Source organism: Bidens hawaiensis, unplaced genomic scaffold, assembly GCF_021521415.1.
Source record: "Bidens hawaiensis isolate Kalapana, Puna unplaced genomic scaffold, B.hawaiensis_p1.1 tig00014335_1, whole genome shotgun sequence".
In the NCBI taxonomy this organism is placed as follows: domain Eukaryota; kingdom Viridiplantae; phylum Streptophyta; class Magnoliopsida; order Asterales; family Asteraceae; genus Bidens; species Bidens hawaiensis.
The window spans coordinates 133,533-148,146 of NW_027492233.1; the positions used below are offsets into that span (position 1 = coordinate 133,533).

At 34.4% G+C, this 14,614-nt stretch overlaps 3 protein-coding genes across 3 annotated transcripts; 1 reads left to right on the plus strand and 2 right to left on the minus strand.

The window, feature by feature from the left end:
* The first annotated feature begins 2,891 nt into the window (after positions 1 to 2,891).
* LOC143546391 (putative inactive ATP-dependent zinc metalloprotease FTSHI 2, chloroplastic) lies at positions 2,892 to 8,249 on the plus strand. Its single transcript, XM_077038069.1, has 11 exons — positions 2,892 to 4,391; positions 5,178 to 5,350; positions 5,449 to 5,550; positions 5,634 to 5,798; positions 6,399 to 6,539; positions 6,610 to 6,768; positions 6,855 to 6,940; positions 7,025 to 7,103; positions 7,219 to 7,341; positions 7,423 to 7,479; positions 7,565 to 8,249. Exons 1-11 carry the CDS (start codon positions 3,056 to 3,058, stop codon positions 7,775 to 7,777), a joined length of 2,634 nt encoding a protein of 877 aa, XP_076894184.1. The 5' UTR covers positions 2,892 to 3,055; the 3' UTR covers positions 7,778 to 8,249.
* On the minus strand, positions 8,106 to 11,724 carry LOC143546376 (uncharacterized). The gene is made up of 14 exons (XM_077038058.1): positions 11,687 to 11,724; positions 11,178 to 11,601; positions 11,000 to 11,085; positions 10,707 to 10,865; positions 10,287 to 10,623; positions 10,088 to 10,206; positions 9,837 to 9,909; positions 9,526 to 9,749; positions 9,402 to 9,458; positions 9,198 to 9,318; positions 8,988 to 9,110; positions 8,646 to 8,816; positions 8,486 to 8,545; positions 8,106 to 8,378 (listed from the first exon to the last, which is right to left on the minus strand). The coding sequence occupies exons 1-14, from the start codon at positions 11,722 to 11,724 to the stop codon at positions 8,238 to 8,240; spliced, it is 2,133 nt and encodes a 710-aa protein (XP_076894173.1). The 3' UTR covers positions 8,106 to 8,237.
* Positions 11,725 to 12,378: 654 nt separating this feature from the next.
* Positions 12,379 to 13,782, minus strand: LOC143546360 (uncharacterized). The gene is made up of 4 exons (XM_077038043.1): positions 13,709 to 13,782; positions 13,340 to 13,428; positions 13,090 to 13,187; positions 12,379 to 12,602 (listed from the first exon to the last, which is right to left on the minus strand). The coding sequence occupies exons 1-4, from the start codon at positions 13,716 to 13,718 to the stop codon at positions 12,503 to 12,505; spliced, it is 297 nt and encodes a 98-aa protein (XP_076894158.1). The 5' UTR covers positions 13,719 to 13,782; the 3' UTR covers positions 12,379 to 12,502.
* Positions 13,783 to 14,614: the final 832 nt, after the last annotated feature.

Sequence of the window (14,614 nt, forward strand, 5' to 3'; positions counted from 1 at the left end):
TCAATAGGGGATTTCCTTATGCTACACGTTACAAAAACTTGAAAGAACTAGACGAACATAAACAACTCTTTATCAACACGAGAACATGGTTTATTAAATAAAATTAAACGATTTTAATCTTATGCTTTTTTTGCTACTGCAACAATATGATAAGGTGATCAATATACAAAGATTAAGATATACACAAACCCCAATCCAAACTCGCAACGTGTGAGAAATTGGTCAAGAATAGAAAGACAATAATACGATGAGAGCAGTCGATACACTGTAAGAGGATTGTGTTCATTCTTTTCTTTCAAATTTATATAACCATTATACACACAACACACCCTCCAAGTTAAAAATTGCCTCACAAGTCACAACTGACCCTCCAAGATCTAAATATATCAATATCAATTTCTACCATAAAACACAAATACAATAGATCAAATCTAAGTAGTAATAACTTTGAAAAATAATTTCAATGATCTTGTAGAAATTATAAAAGTGATCATATATTTATTCTTTGAAACTTAGAGAATAAATATACAAGACATAATATTCGTTAGTGGTTGTTTGTTTATCTCATTACATGATGATGCCCAACATCAAACAAATGAAAGTTTCTGAAAGTACGAGAATGTTAAAAAACATAATTAAAAAGGAGCAGAGAGTGGCTCCTTCAAACCACATTGATCAGGTGTAGAAAGAACACCAGTGACGAAGCATTGGCAGACCGCCTCATCAGTTGTGCTCGCTCCTTGAAGCTTGTCTATCGTGTCTTTCCTCTCAATTGCCTTAGCCATCTCTTCGACCCCTATCACGGGTTTCATTCCCTACAAAATTCAAATCCCAATATCAATATATTGCCTCAAACAATTGTACAAATATGTGTTTTCCAGTAAACCAATGTACACAGCTATATAAAATGTATCAGTTTTTATTGAACTCTACAAACATTAACACGTACCTCGTTTAGTATACGAGAGGCTTCAGATGGTTTGTTATCTTTCAAAACACCAACAGCGACTTCCCGGGCTTGGTTGAGTTCAACGGGGTTCATGGTCTTGGGCTCGGTCTCAATGGGGCAACAAAAGGTAGACATGGTTTTGGTTAAGGAGGGTATGGTGCCATAGGTCATATATAGGTCTGATCTTGTGATGGGAGATTGTTATCACATCCAGTGGACTAGTAGCTAGCTCATCCAGGTTGGCAAATCAACTGTAGTCTGTTGACTATAATGTATTCACGGACCATTTTGTAGATGTTGAGTTTGGTAAATAATAAATATGCACCAAAAAGGAGACAAGTCACTAAAATCCCGTGGTATAAGTAAGACTGGATTAAAAAAAGTTGTTAGGAATTGTTATCATTTTGTACTATTTTGTAGGAATGCATTATCCAAGTTTGGTTTTTCAATATTTTACTAAATTCACTCAAACTTATTTAACTACAAAACCACTTAACTATTAGTATTCTCCTGTTGTTATGAAAAATCTAAAAACTAATATTGCTTTTGATTTTACACAAACAGACGTTATAAACCAAACGGATCATTTAAAAAAAACACACGAATTGTTTTGACACCAAGTGAATCATGCGGATAACATGATATGCCAGTTTTATTTATTTATTTATTTATTTGGGGGGGGGGGGGGGTGGAATACGCCAACAAAAGAAAAAAAACTAATCCTTAAGTGTGTATTCCACTTATTTATCTTGAACTGTATTCCACTAATTTATCTCGCACTTGAGAGTTACTTTAGAGTATTACCCCTAAAAAGTGTTCATGCCAACATATTACACTTAAAGATATCACTTGCGTATATTTAGGTTATCCACATAGCTAATATAGAGTCTGTGAATATAGTTTAAAAAACAAATAATTAGAGGTACATATACGGTTCCTTATATAATAAATCATGAAAACCCAATAAAAACTTGTTTATGTTTCGTAACAATATAATATATGTCATATGTTAACAAAATATATACATACTATCAAGTATTAAAAAACTAATTGACTTATGATTTGGTGGAAGAGAAAAATGCGTTGTTATATCTTTGGATAAAAGTAAGTGTTTCATTCGTTTACTTAATTGCGCTTGTTGTATGGGAAAAAGATGAACGTGTTGGGTCATTCCGGGACCATGATTCAATTTGGTGGAGGAGATAAAGGTGTTGGGATATCTTTAGATAAAGAATAGGGCAAGAAAATGTAAACTTTTGTAGAAAGATTGATTTAGTTTTCAATTCTAACATGAGTAAAGGGTTGTAGTTGGTAGGGCTGTGAACGGACTGAACCGGATGAGACCTTGTCCGTGTTCGTCCGTAAAGCTTTTATTGAACAAACGTACGGTTCACGAACACTCCACCGAACGAAAATTCGTGTTCATGTCCGTACATTAAGGAATTAAGTTTGTATGTATCCGTTCGTTAATATTTTAAACACACAGACATACCATAATGTACACTAATTGACAAACGAACACACAAACGCTAACGAACAAATGAACACTAACGGACATTAATGAACACTAATTGACAAACAGACATAACATACATGAACAAAAGACATAAATGGTTTTGTTTTATTTTTTATTTGATTTATATATAGACCATGAGGGCTGTGTAATAAGGTAGAAAACCAAGTAAATAAAACATAATAATTACAAATATTATAAATTACCGAACAGACGGACATAAGGAAACCTAACAAACGGATGTTAACGAATGTTCACAAACACTATTGAACGAACTCAACCTCTATTCGTGTTCATACATTAAGCTTGCTAAACAAATTTTGTTTGTTCATATCCTGTTCATTTATTAAACAAACGAACATAAACAAACTTCTTGTCTAATGGACCCGGTTCATTTTGGTCGTTGAAGCCAACTGAAAACACCCCGCAAAACAGATCCTATCTGAAAACCATACTCCAAACCTCACGCCGGCGAGACCTCCGGCCGTCCAAATTCACAGTTGACCGGTATCTACTGCCGATGATGGTAATGTAAACCATCAATTCACTCTTATATCTAATAATAAAAATAATAATCATTCACATTCATATTAATGGCATCCAATTCTCTCATCACTTCTTCACTCTTCCCCTCAATCACCTTATCACGAAAGCTAAAATCTCAAACCCTAATTACACACTCACACTCACCAAACCCTAATTCTTCAATTATATCCAATTTAACCAATCCAGACACCGAACACGAATCAAAACATAATATTAACGCACTTAATTTACTCCAAATCTCAGTAACCCTAACAATAATATCAGCTTCACTCCCTCAGCCAGTATTAGCAGCTAAAGTAACCCAAAAGAAACGTGCACCTAAAAAGCTTGAAGCTTTAACACCTGAGGAATGGAAAGCATGGTCACAGGGGCTTCCGGTTGTAGCGAATCGGATTCCGTATACCGATGTTATCGAATTGAAACGTGAAGGGAAGCTTAAGCATGTGATTAAGCCGTCGGGTAAAGGGTTAAGGGAAAAACCTGTGGTTGTGTTAGCTGTGTTAGAGGATAATAAGGTTGTTAGACTTGTCGTGCCGTCGGTCGAGAGTGATCGGAAGTTTTGGAATGAATGGGATGAGTTGGAGATTGATTCGGTTTGTGTTCAGGCGTATACGCCTCCGGTTAAGACGCCGGATGTTCCGAAACCGGTTTTGGGGTTTTTGCCGAAGTTTCCGATGTGGATGTATTCGCTGGTGAAGCCGAAACCGGTGTCGAAAAAGGTGTTGGAGTTGCGGAGGCAGAGAGAGGAGCTGAAGAGGAGTAAGGTTGGTGAGATGGTTAATGTGAAGAAGGAAATGGCGCGAAGGGAGAGAGCGGCTCGGGCGCAGAAGAAGATTGAAGAAAGAAAGAAGAAAATCGAAACGCAGAAGCTTAATAGCGAGCTAGCTATGGAGGCAGCGCGGTCGAGATACATTCGAATGTCTGACATGTGGAAAGAATTAGCGCGTGATTCCAACGTTACGTTAGGTATTGGACTGTTGTTTTTTGTTATATTCTACCAGACTGTAGTTTTAAGTTATAAGAAACAGAAGAAGGATTATGAAGATAGGTTAAAGATTGAGAAAGCAGAAGCTGAAGAAAAGAGGAAAATGAAGGAGTTGGAGAGGGGTATGGCGGGACTTGATGATGATGAGGATGATGAAGAAGGATCGGGTGAAGAAAACCCGTACATGAAGATGGCTCAACAGTTTATGAAGTCAGGTGCTCGGGTTCGCCGTGCACAGAATACTAAAAACACTAAGCTTTCACAGTATTTGGAAAGAGGTGTTGATGTGAAGTTTACAGATGTGGCGGGGCTCGGGAAAATAAGACTTGAACTTGAGGAGATTGTGAAATTTTTCACACATGGTGAAATTTACCGCAGACGAGGAGTCAAAATACCAGGTATGTAGGCTTGCTTTTGGCATAAAATAACAATGTAGTTTCAAGTTATGCTGGTTTTACTCATTGTGCTTTTGTTTGTACATTTGAGTCGTTAAAAATATCTTTTGTAACCGTTTGGGTCATTATGCGGACTTAAGTTAAAGCTTTTGTCCTGTTTGGTTTATCATTAAATTTCTTATAATGATCCAAATGGGGACAAAAAAACCTTTAATGACTCGAATCTACACAAAAGAGTACGATGACTAACAAGACATGGAAGTTAAGTTACATTACTTTGCAAAAAAAAAAACCATTGTTAAATTATAGCCTTTTTGGATTTTGGCTGTTTTGTTTCTTGGACATAATCACATAAACATATAATTCTGGGTTATAAATGTCTTCTTTTTCTGATAGGGTCATCATATAAGTACCTTATAATGGTCCAAAGTGGGACAAAAAATCTTCTAATGATTTGAATGTACAAAACAGTACAAGAGATGAAGAGGAACAAAAGTGCAAATGCGTTGCTATTTTTATGCAGAAATGCCATTGTTAAGTGATATACTTTTGGGTTTTCGACTTTGGCTTATATTGTATGTCTTGGACATAAATGTTTAACTTGTGATTCAAAACTGTCACTTTTAATGCTTATGCATTCGTTGACGGATTGACACAAGTGTGATTATTACCAATCAAGAATGCCCTTTTATTTATCATTCACAACATATTTTTAAACACTTTATAAAAGTGTTCTAGTTTTCAATTTCTTAATTGTATTTGAGATGTTACATTTTATGTTTTTATCAGGTGGTATACTTCTTTGTGGGCCCCCGGGTGTGGGAAAGACGTTGTTAGCAAAAGCAGTTGCTGGTGAAGCAGGTGTGAACTTTTTTTCAATCTCAGCATCTCAATTTGTGGAAATATATGTCGGGGTCGGTGCATCACGTGTTCGAGCACTCTATCAGGAAGCAAGAGAGAACGTGAGATTTAACTTAATACAATTTTATATCTTTATTAAATTGTATATCATGCTATCTTTATTAAATTGTATATCATGCTTATTACTGGATCTTCATAGGCTCCATCTGTTGTGTTTATTGATGAACTTGATGCGGTTGGAAGGGAACGTGGTTTGATAAAAGGTTCAGGTGGACAAGAACGTGACGCGACTCTAAATCAGGTAGATTTTGATTAAATGGTTATATTAATTGGCATTAAATGATTTTGAGAATGGATTAAAGTTTAATTTTGTTTATATTGCAGCTTCTTGTATGCTTAGATGGATTTGAAGGCAGAGGAAACGTGATCACTATTGCTTCCACAAACAGACCCGATATCCTTGACCCTGCACTTGTGAGACCGGGTCGGTTTGATAGAAAAATATTTATACCCAAACCGGGCTTTATTGGACGAATCGAGATTTTAAAGGTTCGATAAAGTTGTTTTTGAAAATCTTGTCTATCTAATGACAAACCTATAGATGGGGCACGCTCGTGTTTTTTCATTTAACTTTAACCGAACAAACGATCAAACATAAACAACTACGCGGACATGGTTTTCTTATTTATGTTTGTTTGTTAAGAAAGTGATTGTGTTTGTTATTGTTTGTGTTCGTTCGTTAATAGCATAAACAAACGGTTCACGAATGTGATAGAACATAAATGAATGAACTTAACTGAACATCAGGGAACAAATGTAAATGGACATAATTGAGTGAATACCAGTTAGAAGTAAACATGAACATCAAGTTGTTGGGCCTAAATGTTAATAAAACTAGAATAAATTGTAATGAGCCAGAGAAATTTAAATGATTATATAAACGAACGTAAACGGGCAAACTTAAACATAACTAATCTAACAAACACAAACGAACTAAATGAACTAGCGAGATGTGTGTTCATGTTCTTTCGTTTAACAAAATGAACAGAAACTGTTGCGGATGTTAGTTTATTTGTTAAATAAACGAACATAAAGAAATTTCTCACCGAACGATTCACTAAAAGATTGGTTCGTTTATATTTTGAATAGGTGCATGCCCGTAAGAAACCGATGGCTGAAGATGTAGATTATTCTGTTGTTGCAGCTATGACTGATGGAATGGTCGGTGCTGAGCTGGCGAATATCATTGAGGTTGCTGCGATTAACATGATGCGTGATGGAAGGACTGAGGTATATCGTATATACATGCATATATTATAACAGTTTAATAACATTGAACATAATAATTAATATCATGTAGATCACGACTGATGACTTGTTACAAGCTGCACAAATAGAAGAAAGAGGAATGCTTGATAAGAAAGACAGGAGTCCCGAAATGTGGAAGCAAGTGGCTATTAATGAAGCTGCTATGGCTGTTGTAGCAATGAATTTCAATGATCTTAGTAATATAGAGTTTGTATGATTCTCATCTTTGACCTTTACATAACTTTTAATTTACAAAAAAAGTGGCTTATAATTCAAGTACAAATTTATTTTGAACAGATTAATATCGCTCCCAGAGCTGGTAGGGAGTTAGGCTATGTCAGGATGAAAATGGATCACATCAAATTTAGGGAAGGGTTGCTAAGGTGGAATTTTCTTTTTTATTTCTAACTTTTCCATACATAATTTTTGTTTAATATCAATTTTCTTTTGAAAATGTTTTCATACAGTCGACAGTCGCTTTTAGATCACATTACTGTTCAGCTAGCACCACGGGCAGCTGATGAGATTTGGCACGGTGCTGGCCAGGTGAGAATATTTCAATTTTATATATTTGCATTCTCTAGAATTTGTATATTTCTTTGGATACTGTAAAAAGTTTCCCTTTCTAAGAATCTTTTAAAATGAATTATGAACTCTGCAGTTGAGTACAATATGGGCTGAAACAGCAGACAATGCCAGGTCAGCAGCACGGGCGCTTGTTCTTGGTGGTCTTTCAGACAAATATTACGGTGTATCTAATTTCTGGGTTGCGGATCGAATAAATGTACTCCCACCTTTTAACTATATCAAATTACCAATATCCTGTATTTTCATTCATATATCTGATTAAATTTTTGACAACTAGGACATCGATTCTGAGGCGTTACGGATCCTTGAAATGTGTTATGGACGTGCGAAAGAGGTACACATGTTATAAAGCTAGTCACTACTTGATGGCGTTTTCAAGAATTTCTTTAAAGTAATGTTTTTTTTTAAATAAATTTCAGCTTCTGGAGAAAAATAGGAAACTTATGGATGCTGTTGTTGATACACTTGTTGAGAAGAAGAGTCTAAACAAGCAAGAGTTTCGTAACCTAGTTGAGCTACATGGATATATTCAGCCCAGCCCACCAAGTATACTTGATATGCGGGCTTTAAAACAGGCCCAGATGCAATCAGTGATGATGAAGCACGATGAAGCTAATCGGGTCGTCACATAACACCGCATACATTAAGTTTGCAATTACGTTGAAGGTCTTATTGTTTTTCATCGTTTTGTTATTTCCTTAGATCAATGGAGAGGCTGTGAAACGGGCCAAAATGGACAATTTTTCATACCGGTTCAAATGGGTCGGGTAGGTCAGGCTAAAGTTTTGTAACGCATAGAAATGTAATGTATATTGTTTGGAATATGTAGATTATGTGTTCATTATGTATATGACTTTTATGATGCTCAACTAATAACTGTTGGCACTAGCTTAGATGTTTTAAAATAACCCTTTTACACTTTTTTATTATATCGAACGCCAAATATGTATATATCTGCGCGAATATGTATATATTTGCAACTTGAGAAAACTTTGACATGAAGATATTTACATCACCACCATTTACAATATACACATTTATTAGTGCCTTATTATCAAACTGTAATCATTCTTTCGTTCCCTTTGTATGCATTTACGGCATTGCAACTGTAAAGCTTTTATTTTCACGGTCATTAGCAGATTGATCTTCAATGGCCCGTGATTCAACTTCCATCTTTATTCTCTTAAATTGTCTCACCAGATTCAGCCGTTCAGACGAATATGGCGAAGGAATCTAATGGACATATATAAGACACATAACAGAACAAGATTACTATATATAAAAAAAACAGGAAATTACAGAACATAAGATGAACAACAATCTTGAATGATCATATATACCATTGATGGGACGTATTTATTGATTGCAGCTAATATCGCTGCATGCCCGACAGCTGACATCTGGTCGTGTAAACAGACAGTAAAGAGTTTTAACTAACCAGTTTTAACATGTATTTTTGAAGTGGATATGATATATGATATAATATGAAATGATGCTTACAGGAATTATCATCAGGATTGTAATCGGAACAAGAGTCACAATATCGTTAAGTGTTCGTTTTATTTTCCTTTTTTCTCTACTCGTAATCTTTTTAGCACGCAGTTGTTTCACAAGGAGACGAATGAAATCCGCTACATCTATGAGTAGTAACCGAGTACCCATCAAGAAAACCTGTATGATAATCATCAAGAAAAATAATCAGGTTTGGGTTATCGTGTTTAACCTGATTAATAAAAAAGTCATGTCGTGTTGACTTGTTTAACTGTTTGATTAAACATGTCGACTTGTTTATAGAGCATTCGTATTTCAGTATGTCATAAAGAACCTTAAGTAGTGTCTTACATTAGTAGCAGAAATTAAATGTTCTCTGGACTTGGTCCATAGATGTTCATGCAAACTGTTTTTTTCAGCCCCATATTTCTTCTCAACGAGCTTTACAGGGTCGATTTCTGCTAAATTTCTCCCCTGCCAAAATTTATTTACCAAGTTTGTCACAAATATTTATATAAATCAAACTCCTTTACTAAAAAAAATCAAAAAATTTAGAAGTACCTTACTCACTTTAGATTGACCATGTTCGTTTTCCCTTTGAATAAACTCAATTGGTTTTGATAGTGTTTCCAAGATTATAGTACAATCAGTAGCGTCATTTTCTGTAAACTTCATCATCTCGCTGCAACACAAAGCAAATAAAGTTAACCTGATATTTTTCTTTATTTTCTTAATATATATATCATTTATATTATACTAACTTACCCTGATTTATCATATGCAGCCCAATACCCCTCCAGGCAATTAGCTAACAAGGTTTGGCTACAAATTATACAACATATATATAATGAGTGTGTGTTATAAAAAGTTTATACAACATGTATACAACCTTTGAAGCAAAAATGAAAGCACATTAGAATCCAAGGGTTGTTGGGAAGAACTTGTGTAGTGTGCAAATCCATTAAAAACATCATAGCAAACAGTAAGAACAGTATAAACAATAATCTCCTTTTCTGCTTGTATAGCATGTTGTCTAGATCTTCTCCCATCATATTGGAACTTAGATTTAAGCGAAGCATAAAAGTCAACCCATCCAATTTCATCTATAACTACCTAAGTAAAATCAAATATCTAAACATCAAAATTTTTATTTACATGATGAGGAATGATTAAGCCAACCATTATAAATATAATACAAACCTCGTTGAACAGTTGATACTTCGATAGGGAGTTGAATTCGCGATACATGTACAGGCTGCCACACTCTAAGTAACTTCAAAAGGTTCAAATATACGAAGTAAAAGATAACAAACTTTAGTTAAATTTTTATCAGGACAAAAAATAGTTAAACCTTTAATAAACCAAAGAAAACGTCAAATTACGTTATATTTTACTATTTGGGATAAGATAACCAATAATTAAACCTTTAATAAACCAATGTCACAATCTACCTAAGAAATTTCTTAATCTGGTCATCCATGTCCAATATATTCATTTCTGATAAATATAATCTTGTTTCTCTTCCCAAATATGCAAAAATCCCAAGAATTGCTAAAGTAGTCTCTTCGACCTATACCAAAAAAATCTCAGTTTAGTTACGAGTTATAGGTCCACGCGAAATAAAAGATGATTATTAAAATATGGGCTGACCTTGTTAATGAAGGTTTGATCAGATGTTATGACACTTTCTCTATGTAATGCTACACAAAGTTTTTCTTGAACAAGCCCAATCCAAAATTCAAGGTCTTCTATATTCTTACTCGGTAGAATCTTTTTACCAAAGTATGATAAGAAATCGTGTTCAAAACCTGCCACGGTTGATAAGTGATACAACTTATCAATTGATACAAGATTGTGTGATAAGTCCTTAAGTTCAACCAATGCATCATCAACTGATGTTGTAAATTCAGGACAAGATATACGGTTCGGGCCCAACTTTTTCACTGCAGTACCACAACTGATGGCAAGAATAACACCTGCAACACCACTGGGAAAAAACTTTATGTTATAAATTAATATATAACTCCATATACTTGGTTCAAAAACATGATAATAATATGATTTTTATACCTTCCAGCGTATTCGACAGACCATTTTTTGAATAGTGGAATGAAAAATCCTGCAATACGCGGAAGCTCCACCCTTCTGAACCATTGCACCAAATCAGGGTTTTTTGCTTTTAGTTGTGTTTCTAAGAACTCTCCAAGTAATAATGTCTTCGAGGACAAGCTGAAGTAGAAGAATGTGCATACACTGTTAGCTCACATGATATAAAAAACTGGTTCGAAAATGTTTTTTTTTAAACATAATTGACAAATATAATCTGAATTTTGTATAGGGTATTATGATCATTTGTTACATACATTTTATATAGTGGAGTGCTGTAACGTTTATGAGCGAGGAACAACTCAACCTCAATTGCAGCTTTCAGTAAACCATAAACCGCCACCTGTAAAATAATAACGTTTTGCAGTTATATTATGATAGGGTGAGGCTATACGCACACCATATGAAAATATATACATTGATCACGATAGTCACCTGATATGCGGTGCGCTTGTGCCATGCATTTACATCGACTCCATTCCATGCATTTGAAAGTGCGGGTAAGCTTTTAAATATTTCTAGATTCTGAACTGCAAGAGAGAAGCTTCTAGCGGATTGATGCAATACGTGTACAAGACAATTAACACGATTAAATTCCGCTTCGTTTGTTTGTGTTATACCCAATGAAGCTGAAGCTTCATGATCTTCATTAGTAATGAACTTATCTCTACTAGAAGAATAATTTTTTATCACAGATTTTGATCTTAATGAAATGTTATGAGCTGATAATGAACTGATGTAACGTTTAAATGCATTATTGGTTGAAGTGGTACGATTTTCCCGTTTTGTAATGAACTTGGATGAATTAGATATAGAGTTGATTGTGGCAGTGGAATCCCTGTAACATAGTAGAAATGAACTAATTAATGAGCTTAATTTTTATCACAACAATGACTATATATACGGTTTTTTGCAGTTCTCAGCATAATACACAGAGAGCTTACAAGCGGTGTAAAGACTGAAATGAGAAATGGGATGCCATGAATAAATGAAAGGGGAAGAGAGGAAGGTGGTGGAGAAATAGAGGGATGATATATACAAGGTGAAGCGAAGCAATCGATGGAAGCTAAATTAAATTATGTTTTTGATCATTTATTTTTCGAGGTTTTCTTATTATTATATGTAACAAGTAGTCATTCACATCTTTGATTCTTTATTTAACTATTTAAGAGCAAAGACAAATTTTAAGTAACAAAGACAAATTTATGTCAGTAATTAAGTAAACAAAACGAAAAAAGTCAAACAATGTATAGTTAACGTAAACAGACGTAGTTGGTTGTCTTCAATATGACAGTAATGTATGTATGTCGCAAGTGAAAAATGTTGGGTCAGAAAACCTATGATTACATCCGTGTGCACATGTGATTGGTCAGGAATAAATATTAGCAAAAATGTTATCATAGAGAACCCGCGAAAGGAGAAGAAGAGACAAGTAAAAGAAACTTAGATAAGCTTTGGTTCAAACTTAGTAATTAACCTTAGAATCTAAGCTTGTAGCAGATTCAATGTCTTAATACTAGAAAGTTGACCCACTTGTGACCAGTTGTTAAACTCAACAATCATGCTACTATATTTTATTTATTCACATGCTATGTGTGTATGACTTAAAAGGATATGTATTAGACTGATGAAATCAAAGTGGCATATTTTGTTTCTTGTTATTCCACTTAGCAGTAGGCAACCACAGGCTAATCTGATATCTTTCACATGTAAATTATTCAAACAAAAAAATGTTTTACAAAAATATTATACCGACATATTCATCCTTCCATCTCATTTTGGATTTTCATTTTAGTCTCTTCTGACCCATCATCCGTCCTGAAACCTAGTTCTGTCATATCCTGTTTCGCCATCAAATTCCTGAAAAACATTCCAAATAATAGGACAATCAGACGTGATTCACAACTAACCCTAGATAAACAAATAATAATGTTTTGAATTACAAGGTGTGACAACAAGAATGTCACACTCAAGACTTTCTTATCAAAAGTGACCTCCCAACAACAAATAAACCTCCACATCACACCATCATTGTAGTAAAATAACATCACTTAATTTTCGTTTCGATAAAGATTATGAAGCAGAATAACATTGCAGTCGATTAAATAAAAAATTTTGGTGCCATTGAAACAAGTTGGGTCAGACAGACCCAAAACAATGAATTTACAAATACAGCAATAGGTTTTTGGAGTGGCTGGGATTTGCTTATCTGATAATTCATTAGTGAAACAAGTTCATTTCAACGAGACGTTTGAAGTTACTTTTCAAACTGCTTATTTCAAAACGCAATAAGCAGATAAACAATATTATTAGTGTGTCAAATATGATTAGAAAAAAAGTGACTAACTTTGCCATACGACATTCGAGGTACTTCTTAGAAATATGTCTGCAAATCTCCGATTTATGCCCTGATGTTTTAAGACAGCTTATATATTCTTTCTTCTCCTGCAAAATTCCAAACACTAAACTTAATCTCTAGTACCTACCCTACCGCCTCGCAAATTTGAAAACAGTGCTAGTATATGATATGGTTTTTCTGAAGGATTTAATAAATGTAACTTTGTATAAGATATTAACATTTGTTGGTGTGATGATACCTGATCACATAAGTGCATATGGTCCAACAGAAACACTCCATTTTCGGGCGGTACGGGGCGTGCACCTCGGTTCCCTCCAAATGCTCCACCTGAATGATATTCAAATAATAATGTTTTTAAATAAACTTTAAATACTGTAGCAATTTCAATTGAATTGAAGTGTTTCGTGTTCAAGTTTCATCATTGATGCATCAATTTCATTCCAATTGGATTAATTTTGAGATCAATGCAATCAATTATCAACAAAAACCCTAATTTTTGTTACTGAAAATTGAATACTAGAAACCCTAGGTAGCGTATACACTTAATACAGAGAGTGAGTGATAAACATATATATATATATATATATATATATATATATATATACACCTGCACTCATTCGAATTGAGTAATTGATTGAAATATGGAGTGGTGTTTATGGTGATCTCATTTCGGTTTAACCGTATTGGTTCAGGCACATGACTCACGATCACAACCTCAAGCCTGAGCCGTCCAGTCGATACTTGACTTGGGCCGGCTACATTATTCAGTGGACTCATAGTGAAAAGTGTATGGGCTTCAAGCCTACGGTTATCATTAATTAACTCTGTTTAATTACTCAAAATCGATCAAAAGTGGTAAAATCTCAACCAGAATTGGATCTAGTTGGTTAACTCGAGCCGATTTTAACTTAAAAATAGAACACAATTCCTATGTCTATAATATCAAAGAATGAATATAATTTTTTAATTAATAGTTAACAATTTTATAAAATATTTTAGTATTTAAAGATGTATCTTTTTTACTTGTATCGATATTCACGTGTTTTGTTATAAATACTAGTAAGCTTATGATATTTTATATGAATATAATTTCTTGAAAATTAATTTTATTTGTAACTTACCATGTCCGAGTACTTTAGAGCACTCTCCGGCTAGACCAAGTACTAGTAACTTTCCAATCAACCGACCTCGGAGCACCTAACGACTTTCACAATCATAACCAAAGTACTCTCACCAAAAGAGTAAGCCCCGTTATCGGTAGCCCTACTTTGGTGTTTGATTTACTCATAAACACAGTTCTTATTATCAGAGTTAATTAAAACATTCGCGGAACATTAAACTTTAACCATATATGTTACATAACCTTCAAATCTTGTCTTATAAAACATTTATAGTCAATTAAATAAAACATAGTCTTTAAAACATCACAACACTTCTTCGAGATGCCAGTATCTTCGATTCCATGCCATGTGTCTTCAATCACACGAGCTGCCTCAACCTATTTGTCTGCGTG

Excerpts from the sequence above, each read along its gene's own strand:
- LOC143546376 (XM_077038058.1), bottom strand. The coding sequence starts at position 11,724 with ATGGCATCCCATTTCTCATTTCAGTCTTTACACCGCTT. Across the intron at positions 9,111-9,197 it reads GTCAATCTAAAGTGAGTAAG|GGGAGAAATTTAGCAGAAAT; the intron begins GTACTTCTAAAT and ends AAATTTTGGCAG. Across the intron at positions 8,379-8,485 it reads ATAAATACGTCCCATCAATG|ATTCCTTCGCCATATTCGTC; the intron begins GTATATATGATC and ends TATGTCCATTAG.
- LOC143546360 (XM_077038043.1), bottom strand. Across the intron at positions 13,188-13,339 it reads ATATGCACTTATGTGATCAG|GAGAAGAAAGAATATATAAG; the intron begins GTATCATCACAC and ends GGAATTTTGCAG. Across the intron at positions 12,603-13,089 it reads CTCGAATGTCGTATGGCAAA|GAATTTGATGGCGAAACAGG; the intron begins GTTAGTCACTTT and ends AATGTTTTTCAG.
- LOC143546391 (XM_077038069.1), top strand. The coding sequence starts at position 3,056 with ATGGCATCCAATTCTCTCATCACTTCTTCACTCTTCCCCTCAATCACC. Across the intron at positions 5,351-5,448 it reads ATCAGGAAGCAAGAGAGAAC|GCTCCATCTGTTGTGTTTAT; the intron begins GTGAGATTTAAC and ends GGATCTTCATAG. Across the intron at positions 7,104-7,218 it reads TTTGGCACGGTGCTGGCCAG|TTGAGTACAATATGGGCTGA; the intron begins GTGAGAATATTT and ends TGAACTCTGCAG.